General features: G+C 34.6%; 1 protein-coding gene across 2 annotated transcripts in view; it reads left to right on the forward strand.

Annotated features, from left to right (window-relative positions):
• Positions 1-23293, forward strand: part of PTPRO (protein tyrosine phosphatase, receptor type O) — a 183021-nt gene that overhangs the window by 129623 nt on the left and 30105 nt on the right. For both annotated transcript variants that reach the window (XM_006912654.2, XM_006912655.2), the window contains exons 11-16: positions 38-189; positions 1316-1436; positions 14795-14934; positions 16946-17078; positions 18969-19089; positions 22905-22973. In XM_006912654.2, the coding sequence (XP_006912716.1) occupies positions 38-189; positions 1316-1436; positions 14795-14934; positions 16946-17078; positions 18969-19089; positions 22905-22973 (736 nt within the window). The remainder of the gene's footprint in view (positions 1-37; positions 190-1315; positions 1437-14794; positions 14935-16945; positions 17079-18968; positions 19090-22904; positions 22974-23293) is intronic.

Raw genomic sequence — 23293 nt, forward strand, 5'->3', positions numbered from 1 at the left:
CTGTTATACTAAAGCGTTCCTCTTTCCTCTCTTAAAGCCCCAGTTGCTCCAGAAATCACTTCTGTAGAATATTTCAACAGTCTATTATATATCAGTTGGACATATGGGGATGACACAACTGACCTCTCCCATTCTAGAATGCTGCACTGGATGGTCGTTGCAGAAGGAAAGAAGAAAATCAAAAAGAGCGTATGTTTCTTTGAATCTTAATTTTGGGCATCTGAACATTAATTTGCATAAACTATGGAAACTCATTAAGCAAACATTTATTGAGACAATTAAACAAATGTGTATACTATATTTGGTACCGTTTTAGGCTCTGGAGACAGGATAGTGAACAAAAATTAAATTTCTTCTTTCATAGAGCTTACTTTTTAATTTTTAATAGTGAACTATAATAGTTTTAACTATCTATTTCACTGGTGTTTAAAGTTACAAGTTGATCTTTTCTTCAGTATGCCAAACATTTTCAAGAAAAACACAGTGAACAAATTTCAGTATTTTTTCTGTATATCGCAACATCTAAATATTTGGGTATGTTGAGAATACTGATTGTTTTCTCCTGGTTTATTAAGCTTTTTGACATTGTATTAATTAGGGTATAGACTAAATGATTGTAATAAAAAAAAAAAGTGGCTCAAATAAAATCAATGTTTATGTCTATCTCTTGCTAACCCAGGACAAACAGGATATCTCTGCTGTAAGGGATCATCCGGGGTCCAGATTCTTTCTCTCATGTAGCTTCAGTTGCCACTATATGTAGTCCTCATCTGCACAGATGAATCTTCATTATCATTACATCTATAGTCCAACCTGCAGGAAGGGAAAAGAAAGGACATGGAAACCCAGCACTTACAATCCATTGGTCAGCACTGGGACGCATGGTCCCTTCCAGCTGTAGGAGAGGCTGGGGAATACAATTTTTAGTTAATAAGCTAAGTATCTATAGACATAGCAAGGTTTCTTCTGAGTGTCTCAGCTAGAGCCAAGAGAGGAACAACCCAGCAATTGTCTTTTCTAAAATTTGATGTGAGTATGAGGAAAAATATCAGAGTAATATCTATTCCAAACAAGGGAATTAACTGTAAAAATGTTTTGGTATGTATTATGCGTGTTTGAGCTACTTTGCATTTGGCTCAGTTGAGGGATTTATATCCTTTCCAGAGGAAATAACATATTCAGAAGGTTATAATCAATTGTAGATTGCAGCACAAAACAGAGAGGTTATGCCTGCGATAGCCCTGTAGTTGTTTGGAATGGTATTCTAATTCAAGTTTATTAGAAGTTTAAACCCTGGATTTTACTAATCTTGCAGGTAACACGCAATGTCATGACTGCAATTCTCAGCCTGCCTCCAGGAGATATCTATAATCTCTCAGTAACTGCTTGCACTGAAAGAGGAAGTAATACCTCCATGCTCCACCTTGTCAAGCTAGGTAAGAAAAGTACATGAGTGTATATGTGAAAACAATCTTTTTGGGAGAACTAGTGTTTGCATCTCTTGGTTTTGCATGGTCTTCTCAGCTCAATGCAGTAACAGAAAAACTACTCCCTGTCTTTTTAAAATGCAAAATAGTTTATACTACCAAAAGAGTATGTTCAACTTAGTATAAAGTTCAGTGAGTGTAATGTTTACTGTATTGGGAGACAGGAATATTCACCATTCATAGTAAGGTTAGAAGAACCAAGGAGTCTCAGGATTTTAGAGACAGAAAGACCTTGAAGATTATCTAGTGCAGTGTACTCAACCCTATCAGACGCCATTCCCTTTTCATGTAACTATCATGTAATGTTCCCTTTAATGCTTTCAATTAAAATTCTTAGGTAAAATAACTCACATATCAAGTTTTTAATTTTGACATAATGTCCTAGCTGTAATATAATATCAAGACAAAAGAAAAATAACTTATGAAATAATGTAGATTCTCTGAGTATATGTTTAGATATAATTCTTCTAAGACTCATAATGAATTGCCTAAAGAGTACACATTATTAAAATGAATAAGTTTGAGTTCACAAGAAGTCAAAGGATCAGTATTTCTTCCATATAAGAAGTATAAAAATAAATGAAGAAACAAATTTATATTAATTATAAATAACTGAGCAAGCATAAGTACAGGTACTAGAATTAAAATAAGTAATAGGAGACTATATCTATTTACATATGATGAAAGAAAAAGGGAAATGACTTTAATTAAAGATAACATATCAAGAAAAGTAATAGGCTGTGGGTGAGGGAAAATGAGGAAAGTATGATATTCTTGAAAACAAGCTGGAATTTATCATATAGTGTACTGTCAAAATAATTATTTATATTATAAAATACAATTAAGAAATGATAATATGTAACATAAAGTACACCTTCTACATTTGATAATCTACTATGTATTGAGGTATGTATTTAGTTTCTGATAGTCAAAAGAACCTCAAAGATGATATTCTATAATTAGCAGCAGGCAAAAGAAGATGGATTGGCAAAAAGTTGTGTGGTAGATAGACCTCTTGAGGCACTATCAGTGTAAGAAAGGCAACCCCGAAATAAATGTATTTCAATTCAGTATGTAATTTTCAAAAATTTTATATTTTGAAAATTAAAGGTATATAGAATGGCAGTAAAATTATTTTCAAAACAATGCATCTTAAATCACTGTTTTAAACATCTGTTCACTTATACTCTGTGTCTGACTCTACTCATAAGAGTCTCAAATCATCTGTTATTACTTCTACTCATATGTGCAGCTATAAGTAAAGACTGATCCAGGGTGTTTTATTAGCATCTTAAATACCATGAATAGACTTGTTGGCAGCGATGTACCTTTAGAAAACTCTTACAAAATCCCAAACAAAACAAAGCATAATCTTTCCTCAGTTTATCTAATAGTTACATTTCTCTGTAATTCAATGCATAAAACACTGTCTTAATTTTTTTGAATTTTATATTTGTCATGCAAAAACTAAAGTTTTGCACTGAAATCTTTTAAAATTAAATAAGTAGTTAGAAATACATGAAATATTGAATAGACACTACAGGCAGAAAAAGTAAATGACTGAGTAATTTTTAAATAACATCTTAATTTCATTTAAATATTCTTCTTAATGACAGCAATCTTCTAAATGATTTTACTTAACGTCTTGAAAAAAAAATGTCCAATATTATTACATGGTAAAGTACTTGCAATTATATTTACACTAGATTTATTCTGGTGTGACACCAGAAAGTCAAGTGGGATGTGGGACGTGGGATGATTTTTCTGTGTAGTGCTTTCTTGATCACTGCAAGACATCTAGCATTTCTGTGCCCTGCTCATAGAAGTCTAGTTAATAACTTCTGTTGTGACTATTAAAAACATTTATGCAAATTTCAAAACACCCTCAAGGGGGCAGTACTGCTCCTACTGAGGACCTCTGGTAGAGTTCAATTTCATGCACTTCAGCAAAACTGCTCTTCTTCCCTAAAGGCCTGTACTTCAATTCTAGGAATGTGGAGATCATCAGCTTTCAACATTGCATTACCTTTCTATTAAGAAAAAAATTAGATTGCCTATCAATTCCAACCATTATCTGTAATTTTGTCCTCCGTATAAAAGTCAAAACTCATTTCCAGGTCACTGAAATTACTTGAAGATTACGTTTGTGTCCCCCTTTCGTTTCCCAAACTGGTAGCTGTGTTTCTCAGGTCTTCAATGTTTTATCCAACTTGTTTAGTTTGTTAGTCTTCCTTAAAGTGCAAGTTCAGAAGTAGTCTTACTAAAGTAATATTCAGTGAGACTATTGCATGCTTCACTCTCATTTTTATGAGACATTATGGATGATCTATTAAGCAAGTATGAGTTAAAGTCATGAGCTGGTACAATTATACTCACACAATGTAGGAGTGTAAGAACCATGATAATTTCCCAAACTTATCATGAGGTTTTGAGCCTTCATATCTCCCTGTTGAAGACAGGACTACTTAAACTTGTTTAGAAAGTTCCTTCAAAGTTTTTAAGAGGGAAAGGCAAGTTCCCATAGAAATTATTTCTAATGAATCACAACTCTTAGAATCAATAAACTTTTCCTTGTTGCTATCTTAATATCAGACAAAATATTGCCTCTCTTATTAGTCTCTGAAAACAAGACTATCTGTGTACAATGTGCCTGTCCTCAGCCATTTTATCCTCTGAAAACTAAATAACCTTACTTTTTATTCATTTGTTTAAAGGTCTATTTTCTTATTCTACTAATTGCATTTTTGTGTCTTATAAGCTCTTTCGATTTCCTATAGCACAAATGCCTTTCCTACTATGGATGCTCAAAAGATACTGAATTGAAATTACAGACCTCAAAGTTAAAAATAATATCCTAATTAATATTTAACCAAATAAGTTTCGCCTTTCGGAAAAGTGAAAATATTTTGTTTTAGTAATAACTGAAATGTAATTACTTTTTCTTTCACGAAATTTTCATTCTAGTCATTTTATGTTTCTTTACAACATTCATTTGGTGCACATAGAAATCAAATTAATTCTAATTTGCAGAAAACTGCAACTTCAGCACACAGATTTTTAGGACTTGCTTGAAACAGAACACTGTTGTTGAACCTAAGACCAAATCTGATTGAGCTAACCCCAAGTCAATTTCTCTGTGACAGAGATCTCTTTGGAATAGCTCTGCTTTCTGTCATGAAGGGCAAGATCTACATCTATGGAAATAAATCAGACTATCAATGAATTCAATATAGTATGAATTAATCCAAGGTGGCATGTGCAAGGAATAGAGCCCTCAAAACAGTTGCCAAAAATTTTAAATTATTATGTCATTAATAAACATCCACAAGAAGACGTACCAATAGTAGTACTGTTTGTGGGACTTTGAACCAATCATCACATTAAGAATTTTAGATTGCCAGAAGTTTCATGATAGTATAATGGTATGTGATGACAGCTCTCTTTGGCAATCAATGCAAACATCAATCAAATATGCACTAAGACTCATCATTTTGCTAGATCTCATTGGTTGGCATGCAACTGTGGCTTTAACCTGCCAACAGACATAACTTATCATCTTTATAAATCTATCTGGAACTCTGATCAAACTTCAGGAGGATCTGATATGTTTGTATCAGAGAATCTGTTTTCCAATTTAAAGAAGAAAGGAAAATAAATAGGAATGAGAAGTTTTGGAAATATCACAAAAATAACTTAAGGTAATAGAATTTCCATTCACTAATTCATTTAACAAATATATATGGAGAACCTTCTTTGCACTGCTCAGATGCCAGACTACTTATAGTAATGAATTGAAAGGGCCACTTCCACGTGCCATTATCAAGGAGCTTATGATCTAATGAATGGGGAGATATTAATAAATGCTTTACTCACATTAAAACAGGATAGTGTGGTGCAGAGTACTATGTATGCAGTAAAAGCTTTTCTGAGGAGGCAATAAGGAGAAATCTGAATAACAAGAAAGGATCAGTATGGAGTTGAGATTTTATTTTGAGTACAACATGAAGCCATTTAGAGAATTTAAAATAAATAATCTGACTTTCTCAAGAGAGAAAGGATTGTTGGGTCAACAATGAAGGTAGAGTGACCAATTAAGGGACTATTCGTCCGTAGCCTTAAAAACAGAACAGCATTCTAATTCAAACAAGTGCCATGGGAAATGATGGTAACATTGACCAAAAAGATGGAGAAAAGTGGACTGAATTCAGGAACATTTTTGGAGGCTGTGTCCATAGGACTTTCCGATGGGATGAAAATAGGAAATGAGAGAAAGAGAAATTAAAAATAACTCCTAGGCTTTGCTCTTGAGCAAGCTGCGGGGCGGGGAGGGGAGGCGCAGGGTGGGGAGTCAGGGAGGTGGAGTTGGGGGGGCAATGGTGGTGTAATTCACTGAAGCTAAAAAGGCTAGGAAAACTAGAGGAGGGGTAAATTGGGGAGAAGATGAGAATCAAGGATTCTTCCTTGAACATAAACATATTGAGAACATATCCAATACAGTTGTCAAGTAAAGAGATTATTGATATGAGTGTATAGAGATCAGTGAGGAATTCTAGGCTGGAAATATAAATCTGAGGGTGTCACCAAGTAGTAAATAGAAATAGAGAAAAGAAGAGAAGATCTGGGTCTAGCCTCAAAGAACCACCCCAATATTTAGAAACTGAGCAGAGGAGCAGGAGCCAACAAGAGTCTGGGAAAGAACAGCCAATGAGATCAGAGAAAGCCAAAACACAGAATGTCTACTCCAGCATTGTCAAACTTCTGCCTTATTCTGACCATAGACGTGTTCGGGCAGGTTCAAGACAAGAAATCAAAAACTTCAGAGCTGGGAGAGATTTAGAGATGATTTAGTGCAATGTCATTATTTGAGCAAACTGGAACCTAGAGAAATATGACTCACCTTACACATTGGTGAGCCCGCATCTTAGAAACATTGATCCAGTATTTTTTATCTTATCTGTTGCTTAAGTTTTCCTAGATTTCGGGTGTATTTTTTTTTTCTAAAAAACTTTATTTTTCTATTATGCATTTAACAGAGTAGGGAGGAGCCTGATATCTATTTGTGTGGCTTCCTGTTCCTGTTTTGGAATTTGGGTATTTAATGACATTGGCTTGATTTTCTTAATCTCAGTCATGAAAGTTTTCATATAGATTAGAAATCTTTAAAACACAATTTGGCTATAGACAAGAAAGAATTAAAATATTTTCAGATGTTAGAAATTTGAGGGACATTAGAATCTGTCCTCTTTCTCACATGTACATAATATTTCAGTAGATTCCAAATAATTATGTACATTTTGATGAAATGTAATTTCTGTCTTTATAAAAACCCAGCCATTACACATGTTTGCCCTTCGTGGTCTCACTCCCAGTTGAGAATATGTGTTTATTCTTATGTTGAAGTCATTGAGTTCATAATTTTGAAATAGTTGTTTGGACATATGCAGTCCTTATTTTTGGTAAGAAGTGAGTAGTTAAGTATTGTGAGTCATAGCATACTAAAGTTCCCCTCCCTATCCGCCCATCCTGTTTCCTTGAATCCTTTTCTAGTAAGTGACTAACAGTTTACCTCGCCACCTCTACCAAAAATAAAATAAGAATGTGAATAAATTGTGTCAATGTAGCACAGAGAGTAGAAAAGGAAGATGAATGAATGAGTGGATAGAAACGAGGGAGGGAGAAAGGTATATATAAATATACACACACATATGCCACCAGTAAGAAAGCAAGTAATAAAATAATTAAGGTACTATACTTTTTAAAAATTAATTCATTCTGTCAGTCAACAAATATTTATTTAGCATTTACTATGTGCTACACACTAATCTACATGCTGAGGACACAGAAATGAACAGAACTGATGAACACTTCTACGCTTATTCTAGTGGAGAAAAAGAGACAATAAACATAAATTATAGAATGTCAAATAGTGATGCGTTATTAAAAATGAAGCAGGAAGGGGAGTAGTATAGGGGTAAGGGTGCAATTTTTGCAGGTGGGTGATAAAGTAAGCTTCACCATAAAGGTGATATTTCAGTCGAAACCCGAAGGAGAGAGTGAGCCAAGCAGATAACTGGGAAAGGATTCTGTAGACAGAAGTAACCACAGGTAAAGCTCCAGAAGCAGCAGTGTGCCTGGCATGTTAAAAAAAAAAAAGTCAGGAAAGCAGTGTGGCTGAAGTGGAGTAAATGAGAAGAAGAGTAGTTTAGATAAGAAGACAGAGAGGTAACACGGGAACAGGTTATATATATACAGGGTTATTGAAAAGACATTCTACTCTGAGTAAGATATTTCAAGGAGAGGAGTCACATGACCTGGCAAGTTTCACAGGATCATTTTGGTGAGAGTAGGCAGTTCATGGTTGAGAGTGAAAGCAGAAAACTGGTAAGATAGATAACCGTGCAGCCTAGTTGTTCAAACATCAGTTTACACCTGTTATGGATCAATCAAAATCTAGTCATCCTCTTTAAGAATTTTTTTCTTCCCCCAAAGTATAATTTGGACACTTAAAAAATTACATGGTCACCTGAAAGGAAGCTATTGGATCTATCCAGATAAGAGATTATACTTGCTTGGAGCAAGGTGGTAACTGTGATGATTATAAAAAATTTATTTTGAAGGTGAAGCTGAGAAAATCTGCTTATTATTTTAAATGCTATCTACGAATGAAAGACAGAAGTCTAGGGAGATGCCAAGATCTGGGTCCTGAGCAATCAGGATAGAGGTGCTATGTATCAAGTTGGTAAAGGTTATGGCAGAGGCAGGTTTGGGAGAAAGATCAAGTTCGGATGTGTCATCATTTGAAAGTTCCAATTAAATATTAAAGAGCAGATACTGGATAGGCAGTAGGAGCTTGGAGACTGCAGGATTGGAAACAGACTTGATGAGGTTATCAAGGAATGAATAAAGAAAAAAGAATGCTATCCAAAGACACAGCCCAGGTACACTCCAACTTTAAGAAGTGAAAGTGGTGAGGAGGAACCAACAAAAGGGGCTGAGAAGGAGCAGCCAGTGAAATAAGAAGAGGCACAAAAAATATGATGTGCTAAGAGCCAGACAAAGGAAGTGTTTGAGTGAGTGGACCTGATCAACTTGTCGAGAATGCTGATAATCAAGTAAGAAGAGTCATGAAAACTGACCACTGATCTTAGCAACCCAGAGGTCGTTGGTGATTTGGGGAGGAGGCATTTGGGTGGAATGGTGAGGAAAAAATATATAACTAAAATGAGTTAGAGGATGAAAAGAGAAAACCTGAACAGCTAGAGTAACAAAGTTTGTGAGGAGCATTATTATAAAGAGAGGAAATGAGCAGGAGCCGAAGGAAATGATCCAAGAGTATGGATTTGTTTGGTTAGATTTGTTCGTTTGTTTGTTTCTCTCTCTCTTTTTTTAAAGTGAGTGGAAATAACTTGTCAATCAAGAATGATTCAACAGAGCAGGAAATTTTGATGATACAGAATAGTTAGAGGTGAGACTTGTTAGAGTGATGTCCTTAACTAGGCCAGAGGAGATGGGCCCCAGGGTGCCAGTGGCCTTATATTTGGTGAACCTGTAGTGAGATGATGAATGATAGAGTATACAGATATTAATGGGGTAGGTGAGTAGGTAGGAGTAGATGGGAGCTTGTGAAAGGTTTTTCTATTGACTTATAAACACATGCATGTTCTTTAGGTTTTCAGAGGATTATAATTGCTGCGCTTCTCCTTTTATACAGACCCACGTAGTCAGCAGCCCCATGCAAGCATTGTTTTCTGGGTTAGACTGCCAGAAATGTCATCGTTTCATGGCTTTGTTCCTGCACCTGAGGCTAACTGATACCTCTTCTTAATATATATCTCTCCCATTTCCCATTTTGGTATTCTGAGCTTTACTGCAATTTACCTGCTGCCCACAACCATGCCACACAACTTTAGCACTTCCTTAAAAACATTTATCTTGCCACCGTAAAGTGACTTGCATGTTTTGCAAGTTTCTTTTCAATATTTTGGAAGAATCTGGATGATGAATTCATAGTGCAGTGGCTGTGATATTTGGCTCTGATTTAAATACAAGCAAGTGCTCACTCTGGATAAGTTGATGTTCTGGGCAAAGGAACTTTTCAGGAGGCCTCATCAACTGCAGTTATATAGAAATCAATGGAAAACACCCATATTTTTAGGTAGGAAGCCAGATATAGGAAGGATCCTTAACTAGAGGTGCTGAGGCTTGGATTCCAGTTCTTACTCTCACAGACAAATTATATTACCTTAGAAAAGGGTCTCAGACCCTCTGGATTTCAGCTGTCTCATCTATAAAATGAGGATCCGGACTAAATAGTCCTTAATGAGTTTAAACTTCTGAGTCTATACTTTAGTTCATACTTGAGTTTAGAGTAAAGGCAACAAGGTTAACGATACAATAAGAGCAGTGGTTATTTTCTAAGAATTGTGCAATATGTAACTCCTAACTAAATAAAAAAGCTAAGTAAAAACACATATTCTTGGAACCAAAAAAGAAGGAAGTCAGACATTATGTTTTGAAACTAAGTAAAGTGAGAGCGTTTTCTGAAACATTCTACTAATTTATAGAAGTTACATTAACTGGTAAAACCATAAAAACACCCAATGATTCACAGAAGAGGATATTACATTTGCTACCATTAAATCATACAGAATTTATTTTAAACATAATAGAAATGATGAGTATTTCTAATTTCTGTTTTGTTCATGAATAGGGCCTAATTACAATTTAATGCTAAATATTTGCCTAATTTTTAAAAATTTCCCAATGTTTTTTTTTTAATTGGTCAAATTACTTATTAAATGAATCTAGGAAGAGAGTCTCTTGAAGTCAACAAGAGGACAGGCCTAATAAACTTCAAGCCTAACAAACTTTCTTGCTCTTTAATATAAATTTTCCTCTTTCTAATTTCATTGCTTATCAATGTTAACTCAATTTCTCTACCTTTTTTTTTCTTTTAAACGGTGCTTTCTTTTGCAGATGTTGTTTTGACCAAGTTGAACATAATTTATGCAGTTTACACTACGTAAGCCACAGATGTCTTCTTTGGCCAAGTTGAATATGTTATGCAGCTTACTCTGTTTAAGATAGAACTGCCTGAATTGAGGAAAATAAAAATAAATTTTAGACTTATATAATCTAGATGTGTACAAAGAATGTACTAGCAAATCGCTGTCAGTGAAGCTGAGGATTGAAAATACATTTTGCCACGCAGATAATTTTTTACAATGTTTTTCTATTGAATTCCCCTTATCACCAATATCACACATTTGTAAAATGACTCACCAAGTTTAGAAGTATAAAATATAAGCAGAATGAATCCAGTTGGCCGTTATAGATATAATCTTGACCTCATTAACATCATTCTATTGGCAGCTAAACTAATGGATCACATTAACATAAGAAACAATGTAATAACTGTCAGAGAAAGATGGATTTTAGACAATAAATACATTCTATTCTGCTCCAGGGCTAAGTATTACGCCAGGCTCCCCTTGGAATTCCCTAGGAAAGGAAGAGATTTGCTGTCAGAGCAGAGAATAAGAATCAGATACTAGCTCGCACTTCATTCAAGGTCACTTTCCCTCCCCAGAGACCCTGGGCAAGGATCAACAGCTTGAGCCTCTCCTAATCCAATCTAAATTAAATGGTAGAGATAGCTTTTTGGCTTTCCATTCTGCCCATGCTCTGTGCGTGGTACTTGATTTTCTTATAAAATTAGGTTGGATTCCCAACTCATATAGGAGAGACATTGAAGGGGAGAGAGGAAAAGAAAATGGAGAGGATCAGATAGTTGATTACAACACCAGCAATGTTAGAACGCTTTTAGAGAGTATTTAAAAGCAAACGACCCTGTATCTATACCTCATTTTGTAAAAATAGTCTGTCTATCTTTTACCTATATCCATAGGTTCTCACATCAAATATGATAGACTATGAAATTATTCGACCAAAGGAAGTCTGACATTATGGATCAGGGGTATTTTGAAGAAGTTAAGATTTTATATGTGATTTTAAAAAATAGAAAATGGGAGACATTCTATAAGTAACATCTACATGACTCTTTATATTATATAAAGTGTTTTTATATACATTATCTTAAAGCTCATTTACTCTTTATAATGTGAACAAGGTCTTCCTATACTTCCTCTTTATGAGCTAGACTATACTAGATATTTCGAACAATAAGAGACTGTATTAGTTTCTAGGGCTGCCATAACAAAACACAACAGATTGGGTGGCCTAAACAACAGAAACTTATTTTCTCACAGTTTGGAGTCTAAAACTTCACAATCAAGGTATTGGCTTCTCTTGGCCTTTCTCCTTGGCTTGCAGATGGTCTCCTTCTAGTTGTGTCTTCACATGGTCTTTTTTCTGTATCCATTCATCTTTGGTGTCCTTAACCAAATCACCTCTTCTTATAAGGACACCAATCATATTGGATTAGGGCCCACCCTAATAGCCTCATTTTAACTTAATCACATCTTGAAAGGCCTTATCTCTAAGTACCAACATATTTTGAGGTACTGGGGGTTAGGGCTTCAACATATGAAATATGGGGAACACAATTCAGGAAGACAGAGACCAATAAAAAGGTTTTTGTGTGTCATTATATTCCTTGTCATATGAAATTACTTGAGCGATATGCAGCCATCACCTAGGTCTACATTCACAACCAGACCAAAGGAAACTCCTACTCCAGCATCCAGGTCATATTCCTTGGACCACTAAGAATACATATAATTCACAACAGTCTTTAACTCTGCCACTGAAAGCTGATGATTTTTATAAACATAATCACTATAAAAAGGCAGTAAATATCAAAATTCAACCCTAGTGTATCAGGTCTTGACTGATGTTTAAATTCTAATATCTCTGGTTAATAAATCTTGAATTATGTTTTAAATCTGTCAATAGATAAGATACATTGAGTTCCTACAATATACTAAATGGCTAGTTCAAGGTGAAAACATAATTTATTTATAACACACCACGCATGTTCTTAAAAAATCTAGTAGGACCTAATAGAATCAGGACTTCACTCACGTAGATCAAATAGGAAATAGTTAAGGGCAATTGGGAGTAAAAGAAGAAATAGATCATAAAGAGACAGAGAATTCAAATGAGGCTTTGAGGAGGAGGTGACTTCATCTTGACCTTAGGATAATCCAAATAGAAGAAAGAGTAGACTTGAGGGGAAATACATGAGTTAAAAAAGAGTACTACCTGTGTGATGGTCGGTGAGAACACTGGCTTTTCCGAAGACAGCATGTTTGTGCAGAAGGGATGGTGGTGAAGGTAGAGAGGTAGCATGTGGCCAATGTAAGTAGGATCTTTATAGAACTTGGCCTATTTGGATTTGACACAATAGACATTGATTGTAATAAATAATGGCACAGATGGGATTTAACATGAGCAAACTGGTGTTTTAAGACAATTTAAGCCATCATTGACAAATGAAGAAAGAACCAATAAAAAGCAGGGAAAAGGAGTAAGGGACAATTGTAATAATCGATAAATGTGATGACCAAAGCCTTGTAGACATACAGCATAATAAAAAAATAGATAAAAGGAAGAGATGATAAGAATTATTAAAAGATACATTTCTGGGACTGAGAAGCAAGAGGAGAGTCTCAAGATTGTTGGCTTAGACAATTGAAAGACTAGTGGTGCTCCTGAGAGAGTCAGGAGTATTTGGAAATTAGAATTGATCTGTGGAAAGGTGAGGACTCCAGGTACCTTTTTGTCCATATGGAATTTGACGTAATAGTGAAATATTTGAGAAGTTCAGATGGTAGGTGATTGGAAATACATGTGTAAAAAGAGTCAGATCTGGAGATTAGGATTCGGGCAATGTTCATGTTGGATAACTAAACTGATTTTATCTACCCATCAGAAAAAAAAATTATATGTATATTATGAATTATGCTTACCCAGGACTAATTCTTCTCTTTCCTCCTTCAACTCTTCTGCCTAACTTTGTCAAGTTGCCTTTGGAAAGAAAAAAAGGCTTCTTTTTAGTTAGGCACAAATTTAGGTTACCTGTGATAAATCATGTCAAGAATGATTCTGACATACTTCTTGGTTCTGGACAGGGCCATGATGATGCTATTCTACAAAGAAGGCCCAAACGTTCCCACATAAAGACATATACCTGTCAAAGGAGATAAATGGCCTCCAGGGCTTTTTCACACACTCTAAAAGTCAGGAACTGGAGACAGACTTGGGAGTCTGGGGCAGATAATAAAAAGAAATCCAAGTAACAAGAAACAGTGTGAGTAGTTGTCTGACAGCGACATGCAGGTGGGCAGAGTATGCTGTTATGTGAACTCAACAGCAAGATGTGATATTCCAAGCAAGCAATCTCAAGGAGGTGTAACAGCAAGTAACAGGGACCCTGGTTTAAGCACTTGGGTTCAGGTGTAGCATTTTGCACACTGGAAGATATCAAAGAAAAGGCAACGCCCCAAGGATAGGGGCACAAGGAAAGGATCAGCAGAGATTCAGGAATGTGGGAACAAGACAGCAAACAGACTGCTTCCTAGAACTGGGGAACAGGCAGGGATTTGGTCTTAAGCCAACAAGTTCGGTGACTCAGTTACTAAAAATGAATATGAAAGAGCATGGACAGCACAGCTTACGTGACTAATGGATTAATAATTTATTGTCAAGATAAAATATCTAAAATAATAAGATAAAGAAATCAGTCCTCTAACATTTTATTAACCATCCAGTCCACTTTCATCAATCTTTTTCTTAAAAAAAAAAAAAAAATCATTTCGTCTATTTAGCTTTACTCCTTTTAATTTTGACTATCCTTTAAAGAAGTAATTCTTAACTAAAGTATTTTAAATTGTCTCCGGAGACAGGAAGACAGGTTGTTGGCAAAGCATCAGATGGAATATCTGCATTAGAAGGCAGCACACCACTTTCATTTTTCTCAGCCTTTTAAGTACAAATTTTTGCTTTTCACTCATAAAGTTCTGTATTATCAGGGCAATGCGAACTCCAATGTATATGACATCAAAACTATTAATAGATTATGTCTATAATAAAACTGAAGTAGAAAACAGAAGTGCTTCAAAAAGAGAAGTATAAAGTAGATGAGAGAAAAAAAGGGCAAAGATATTCTATCTTCCTGGTTAGATGACTGTCTTTGTGAAAGTATGTATTTTGAAAGTAATCTTCATGGTGCTCTTAATTACCTATATTTAGATTTTTGGAGAAGGGGCTATTTTATCCTGCTGATCAGTAAAAAAGAAAGAATATGTTAAATTGAATTATACTTTCAAAACTTTTTATTTGTTCAGAACCAGCTCCTCCAAAATCACTCTTTGCAGTGAATAAAACCCAGACTTCGGTGACTTTGCTGTGGGTAGAAGAGGGAGTAGCTGATTTCTTTGAAGTCTTCTGTCAGCAAGTTGGCTCTAGTCAGGAAACAAAACTCCAGGTACTGTATATTTTGATTTTTCTTTTCTGAGTTAATTTTGATTAAGGCTAATTATATGAGCAAAATGAAAATCTTTTATTTCTTTGAACTATAGAAAATGAAAACTGTTCACTTATGCTTTTTTGTTTCAGTGATAAAATTAACAATATGCTTAGAACAAGCCCAAAATAAGTTATGACAATCAACTTGCCAAATTGCCAAGTTTATTTTCATCTTTGTATTTATCTTTTATCCCCAATCCTTAGCCACTCAGTTTCCTACTGAAGAATTAAAGTGGTTCATTTTTTCTATTGGATATGGAATTAATTGAGAGGATGAAGATACTGTCGTACAAAACATAATTTAACAAATATGAACCAATTGTCATTTATGCGAAAGTCACTGTATGGAACCCAAATGGTGGAATCAATACTTGCCTTCAAAAAATTTTTTTCATACAGTTTGGGTATGGCATTAGCCTAGAAGTAATTAAAGTAAAACATAAGTGCCATAAGAGAGACCTATATTATTAAGACAATTTAAAAGAAGGGTTCATATCTAGCTAATAAGAAGGACATTTTGTTTGGGAAAATGAAGGCTGAGAAAGGTGACTGTTAAAGCTTTAGAATCACAAATAGCAAATATGATGAATACTGAGTTGTCTCCCAGGTCAAAATGAATGGAAGGGAAGAGATAAACCAGTAGCTTTCAGGATAACAAATCACAAGAGAAAATATTTTACAGTCAGTCATAGAAAGAAAAGGGCAAGTTTGTGAGTGACTATCATGAAACACTGTGTATAGACTAGTACCATGAACATGAATAACTGATGTTTTTTTTAAATAATGAAGTTCATGAGATGGCGAAGAAAAAAGGATTGCTAAGAGCACAAATTTTTTCATATTGAGTGTTAAGATAATTCGCTTTATTCCTTGCCCCTTTCGAAATTTCCTTCTGCTAACTTATCTCTTTTTGATCTGTACTAAACAGTTGAATCTTTTTTTTTTTCTATTCTAAGAATTCTTTTTGAAAACAACTGCATTGCCAATAGTGGATTTTCTTTTTTGCAACCACAGTAATATCTTCCTTTAAGAAAACAATGGTTAGGCATCTACTTACTACAAATGAGTCCTATTAGCAAAAGTCTTTCCTTAGAAGCATTCTTTCATGGGATAATAAAAGAAATGGGAGCAAGGAATAAGTAAGTGCTGATACCTCTCATTTCTGCAGGTAGGGCAGTTTCAGGCCTTTCTTCTGCAAAAGAGTGTTTTGATGGGTCATCTTTTTATATTGTACAGTAGTTTTTGTCACTAGTCTGACTATTGGCTCAACAAATTAACAACTTGCTCTTCATAGAATAAATTAATATTAAATGTTTTGGAGGATGCAAAGTCACTATGTCTTTGGCGGATACTATTTAAAAGCTGAGAATGCAGACAAAGGAGGTAGTGCCCTTCATATAAAAAGAACTACTAGAAATAATTTTTTTAAAAGATCAAGAACTCTAAACAAATATTTTATAGAAAATAAACACAAAAGGCTCTTAAATACATGAAAAGATAGTCAACCTCACTCATGGAGAAAGAAATGCTAAGTAAGACTATAACAAGGTATAATTTCAGATATTGATAGTAGGTGGATAACTTGGAAATATCTGGGGAATACTTTGTCAATAGCTTTCCAAATTAAAAATTTACAAATTTTTGACCCAGCAAATCTACTTCTAGGAATATGAGTGTGTGTATGTGTGTGTGTGTATTCACAGATACACACGCATTGGTTTTGTGTATGAATGTATGTATGTACACATATACATATAAATATTAAGTGTGTTTGAAGACATATACACATGTTCTCATAATTATGAAATTATGTTCACTGTAGCATTGTTTGTAACTTATTTTTCACTGCTATTCTTTTTAGTTTTTTAAATTTTTTCTCTATCCATATATTACCTACACAACTATGAAAAATTTTTAAATCAAAATAGATGAAGATTACATAACATTTATTTTATTTTCTGCATCTCCAGGAACCAGTTTCTGTTTCTTCTCATGTTGTGACCATCTCCAGCCTTCTTCCTGCCACTGCTTACAACTGTAGTGTCACCAGCTTTAGCCACGACAGCCCCAGTGTCCCCACATTTATAGCCGTCTCAACAATGGGTAATTACATGCATTAGTGGAGTCTTATGTCTTTGGAAATTATATCTTTCCAAATTTTTCTTATGTTTCATTTTTAAATATATATAATATATCATTTAAATGGAACCTGTGTTCATTCTACTGGAAAATTCCAAGTTTTGAGATCAAGGAATACCTAATTTTAATCCCAAACTGCACTTACTAGCTATGTGATTTAGAGGAAGATATTTGCTGTCTTTGAACCTTTGTTTTCATCTGTAAAATTAGAATTACAGTATATATCTTGCTGAGTTGTTTTGAGGCTTAGATATAAAGTACATAAAACGCTAGCACATGCTGTCTAAATGCTAGTTGTTATCAACTTTATCGTCTTCTTCATCCTCTTCAGCAGAAGCGCAGTATCCTAATCAACTCAGGTTCACCTTTTTCAGCCTTGGCCCCTTAGCTGTCACTGATCAAACAATGGCAGACCTCAATTATTGGATCAAAGTTTCATGCAGAAAATATAAGAAGGGAGACTTAAAATTAGTGAAAGATCCAGGATAATGCTCTTTCCTTATTTTTTTCTGAGTTATGTTTCACTCCCCTGTTTGTTGGAGTCTGATTTTGCAATCTGAGCTCTTCTATGAAGCTTCCTATAATAAAACCACTTTTACTATCACATTTCCCTTTACTGACTTCATTTTCATTTCTGTAACATCTGTCATATATTTAGCCACTATATCCAATGATGAATAGCATTGACTTTTTTGTTTGTTGTTTTTGTTTTTTAATTTCTGAAGAGAGGACAAAAATGGACCTGAAAAGTATATCAATGGTCTCTCATTTCTACCTCCTTTTACACTTTCCTAAGTATCATTTAATGTTTATTATTCCTTGTCATCTCTACAGCAAGCCAGTGAAGCAGATGATATCAATAAACTTATTTTCAAGTGAAGAAAATGAGGCCCAGAGAGACGGATAAAATAGATTCCAAAATGGCAGTTAGTAGTCAAGTGAATTTGAACAAGTTCTTTTGACCACGAGTCTAATGTCCTGTTTGTTCAGGAACTCTGCTGATGAACCAGTCACGTTGTCCCAAGTGAGAAGTGACAATACCCAGCGCCTTAGGGATTGAATGTGACAGACATACAATCAGTTCCATGATTTTATGGTCAATACAGAGGATGGTCTCATTCTCTTCTTATCCTCTGGTCCATTGTTAAGAGTTTTATAAAACATTTTACCTATAATTCCACCTTTAATATTTTGCTCTTCCATGAAGTGTGATGAACTAGACAGTGTGTGTCATAGTAGACCAATCATTATATATAAAGTATAGGAAAAGGGACACAACCTTTGTTCTTAAGGGCCCTACGTCTTAATAGGTTTAATCTCTTGAGCTGTACAGATGGAAAACCTCTCAACATATGGTTATAGATCATTAGAATGCCTGTTTCTGGCAATGTGTTAAGTGCCACAGCAGATGGTAGCTTGCTAATGCCTTTTTCATATACATTATTAGTTATGAGCGAAATATACATTTGTGCTTTTGACTTTAAAGTCATGGGCATAAAATAAGAATTTGCCACTCTTTAAGCTTCTAAAATGTTAAAGAATGAAAATACATGATAATGACTTCTAGATTTTTTGGTTTTCAAGTTAATTTAAACTATGGCACAGGAATTACAGTTTATAGTTTCTTTTCATAAGAACATCCAGAATGTAGGCCTTGTATACTGTTTATCAAGCTACTTTACTGAGTTATGGTTGACTAGGAAGAGGTCATTGTTGGCTTGGAAAACATCATTGTTGCTGTTACTGGCATCATAAGTCCGTTGCTCTTAAATCAGATGGTAAGCAATGAATGGTTCTGTTAGTTTCCATGTAATGGAGGCTGTAATTAAAACATGTGGCTTATTATTTGTTTAGTTACAGAGATGAATCCCAATGTGGTAGTCATCTCAGTGCTGGCCATCCTTAGCACACTGTTAATTGGGCTGCTGCTGGTTACTCTGATCATTCTTAGGAAAAAGCATCTGCAGATGGCCAGGTAAGTTAAGTTTGGTTAATCTTTTTCCTACAGCCTTTAAATATTTTTATTTATCATATATGTATGCTTTTGCAAACCTAAATTGTACAGCAGTAAGTCTGATTTCAGCTTTCAGTGTCTATTTTTATTTTACGTGTTTTCTAAGAAGAATTTTAAACATTATTTTAGAAAACATTACCATTGAAATGGTAAAGTATAGGATTGTTGGTTTACACAGTCAGACCTCTTACCATAGGCATCCATTAATTACAGTTACGTAATTTCTAACTTGTTTTGAAGTAAAAGAAAGGTCTATGCCTACTCAGTATGATTAATGAAAGGAGTTAGGATATGTGCACACCACAAGAAAGAAAAAAAATCAGTGTTCTCATTAGTTCTGTTGAAGCTGTTTTATCAGAAAGGATTCATAGAGTTTATGATTAGGTCTGTTAGCGGTTCTCTATTAGTTTTGATCTTATTACTCAGAATTGCAGGCAGTTTCATTTTTCTTGCAGTTATAAAGCTTTTTGATTTATGATTTTGGTGATTCCATATTTCTTTGACCACTGATGCATTTCTTATCAGAGCATATCATCAAGAACTTTTTGTGGTCCTCTATATTATCAGAACAATCATCAATGCTCTTAAAAAAACTGTTACCTAGTTGAGTACTACTGGGTTTGGGAAGTTTAGTTTACATTTATATTTGCCCAACGTTCTTCTGCTGAATTGTCAATTAATATCCTTTCCTTTCTGAGAATTCTGTCATTCATTTATTCATAAATAAACATTTATTCTATCCAATAAGGATTTATATGATGTGCCTTATATGGCATAGTAAAAAAAAATCAGACATCTAAGCTGTCCCCTCGGTACTTAGAACCTAGCTGGAGAGATGGATGTAAATAAATATATTTAAAGGTATAAACTGACAAACCAGGAAGGGGATAAAAATGGGATATCATGAAAGTAGAGGAATAAAATGAATTCTGAATATAAAAATAAAGCTTCTTGAATGTTGGCATTTGAACGAATCTTAAAGGATAGGGAGGGAAGTGACATTGCTCTGTGGCAAGAGTACCAAGTTCTGAAATTACACTCCTTGAGATCAAATCCTAATTTACAACCTATGTGACCTTGCTCACTTCATCGAAATTTTATTCATTCATTGAACAAATATTAATGGACACCTGTTACGTGTAAGACTCCTCTGGGTGCTAGGGATATGACAATATATAAAATAGACAAAAATTTCTGCCTGCAGCTGTTTTCTAGTGAAAAAGATAGACAATAAATTGTAAGGACAAAAGTTAAAAGATTGCATTGTATGTTAGCAGATGATAATAGAAAAATTCATAAAGCAGACTGAGGGAGATTGGCAGTACCTGTATGGGAAATATGGGGAGAGGAGCTCTAGGAGGTGGGTAGGTCTCACTGAAAGGGTGACATTTGAGAAAAGATTTGAACATGAGAGAGTTAATCATGTGTTATCTGGGGGAAGAGTGTACCCAGTAAAAAATGGGCTGTAATTAGGCAAGGTCAAAAGCAGCCATATGAACTGGGGGAGCCATTAGAGTAAGTCAGGCAAGAAATGGTAGTGGTTCAGATCAGAGCAGCAGCAATGGCGGTAGGCAGAAATGATCAGATTCCAGATGTATTCTGAAAACGGAGGCAACAAGATTTGCTAACAAAGTGTGTGTTGAATGACAATGAGTAAGGATCAAGGATGACTCCAAGGTTTTTAGCTCTAGCAACTGGAAAGATGGAATTGCCATCAACTGAAATAAGATTCCAGATGAAAGAGTTTAAGAGACTTCAGTTTTGTAATTGCTAAGTTTGAGATGACTACAAGTGGAGGTAGGCAGTTGAACATGAAAGTCCGGTGTTCAGGAGAGAAGTCTGGATTCAAGATATAAATCTCCAGTTTGGGCGTCGTTCATGGTCTTAAAGCTGTAGATTGCATGAAATCTAGGAAGTAAGTATAAATTAGAGAAGAGGGCCCTGGATTAAGCACCGAAACAATCTAGTATTAAGATTTTCATGGAGAAAAAAGATAGCAGCAAAAGAGACCAACAAGAGGCATTCAGTGGAATGGAAGGAAAACTAAGAGTGTGGGAGGCTGGAAGCCAGGGAAAGAATGTATACCATGAAGATGATATAGCCCCTACATTGGTGGATCATGAGGAGCAATAATGCAGTAAGAGCATAGCATAAGTCACAAGACGTGTGCAATAAATGTTAGCTCACAACAGTAATAGTGGAGGGGCCACAATGTAGTAATAGAATTAGTGGTATTTATGAGGATATTATTGCAGAAGCATTCTCTGTGGTGCATACAGCAAAATATTTTAGAGAAATGGTTCTACTTCAGCCAGCTGGCCATTAGAGCCAGAGATTTTTAACATTTTTTGTGCCATAATCTTCTCTGGCAGTCTGATGAAGCCTGTGGATCTCTTCCAAGAATAAGCTTTCTTTTTAAGTGCATAAAATCAAATACATAGGCTTGAAAGAGAAACTAATTATGTTAAAATGTGGTCATCAAAGTATTTAAAAAACAAATGTGTTTTATGCTTCTTCATTAATATATTAAACAATATTTAGTAGTGTTTAATAACTCATATTTCAACATAAGGATGAATATGAACAATATTCAATACCTGCAACAGGTCTGTTATTAAAAATCCGCATTTTTCTATTGTCAGCAAATCTCACAAGTACTGATGATATTATTGTGACTTCTTATCTACTTTAATAATTGAAGGAATGGCTAAATTCAGTGAGAAGTGAAAATAAAGATGCACTTTTTTCCCACATATGTTCATAGAGCCCTAAAGTCTATCCTTGGCCCCAGCTTAAGAACCCTTGAATTAGAAGGTAAAATAAATTCCTCTAATTTAAGTTTAAATAAATTTCTATATATTGTAGAAAGTCAACATAGGAAAATCAATTGATGATGTGTAATTTAAAATACAATATAATATAATGATGCATTAGCATATTTTTCAAAAGAAGAAAACTATTCTTAGAACATGTAATAAAATATAGGCAGATAACTGAAGTAATTCGCACATTGTGCTAATACTGTCAAAAATCTCTGCTTCAATTCTGAATAAATCCATTAATTTCATATAGAGGAAAAAATGAGATGTATGACCCCCAGTAAACTATGTTATTTATGCATGATATTAGGCAAATGGTGGAAAAAGGCATGAGAATATATATTCACCTTTTTCCTTTACTTCTGGGAGTAAAAAAAGCTTTAACGATATTTTCTACTGACATATTAATAACCAGCTTTCTGGATAAGAGACCCTGCAAAAGCCAATCTATTTCAATACGTATCATTCTTTTACTCTCATCTCAAGTGATATGTAATATGGGTATCACAATATGAGGGAAAATTTCTGGAGAAAGAAAACAATCCAGCTTGATTCACCATGATTATGGAAAGGAATCGATATGCTATAAAGACAAAACCCCATGAAAAATATTTGCTAAAAATAGAGAGTTTCCATACCTTACTTTGTAAAAAAAAAATTATACCCCAAGTAGTTCAAAGATTTATTTAGAATCATTAGTGTGCTTTGGAAAGAACTGCGAACTGAAACTTCTGGTCTCAAATAACTTGATATGAGGGTGTATGACCTTGTGAAAAATTGTTTTGTTTTGCTTTATCTTTATATCTTGCATTGTGTGTGAAAGGAACACTTGGAACTTATTTTAGCTTTTTTAAAAAAATTTAATGTTATGATGATAAGCCAGTAAAGACTCTTATGTCAAGGTAAGGGAGTGCTTCATCGAGCAATAACCTTGATTTTCTGGTTCCTTTCAAACAGGGAGTGTGGAGCAGGAACTTTTGTCAATTTTGCATCCTTAGAGAGGGATGGAAAGCTTCCATACAACTGGTGAGTATTCTTTTGGAACAAGCCTCTAGACAGCTTAGCTGTGCTGTGTGTGCTTCAAGCTTTATTTTACTGTCTTTAGAGGATAAATGGTTTTGTCCGATTATCCTTTCATAATTTCTTTGAAGTGGATTTTCAAAGATTAGGACTTCACAGAATTGTATTGGTATATATTAGTTTAATGCAATTATGAAGTAGAGAATATGTCATCATCTGCTCTGTATCTATTCTATTAAACAAAGGACTAAATCTTCAGTTATTCAAGTAGTCCATTAACTGTGTGGAAGAAGGGCTTTAATGCAGAAGCCACACTGAACACGTGA

This window comes from Pteropus alecto, unplaced genomic scaffold (assembly GCF_000325575.1).
Source record: "Pteropus alecto unplaced genomic scaffold, ASM32557v1 scaffold103, whole genome shotgun sequence".
Lineage (NCBI taxonomy): Eukaryota > Metazoa > Chordata > Mammalia > Chiroptera > Pteropodidae > Pteropus > Pteropus alecto.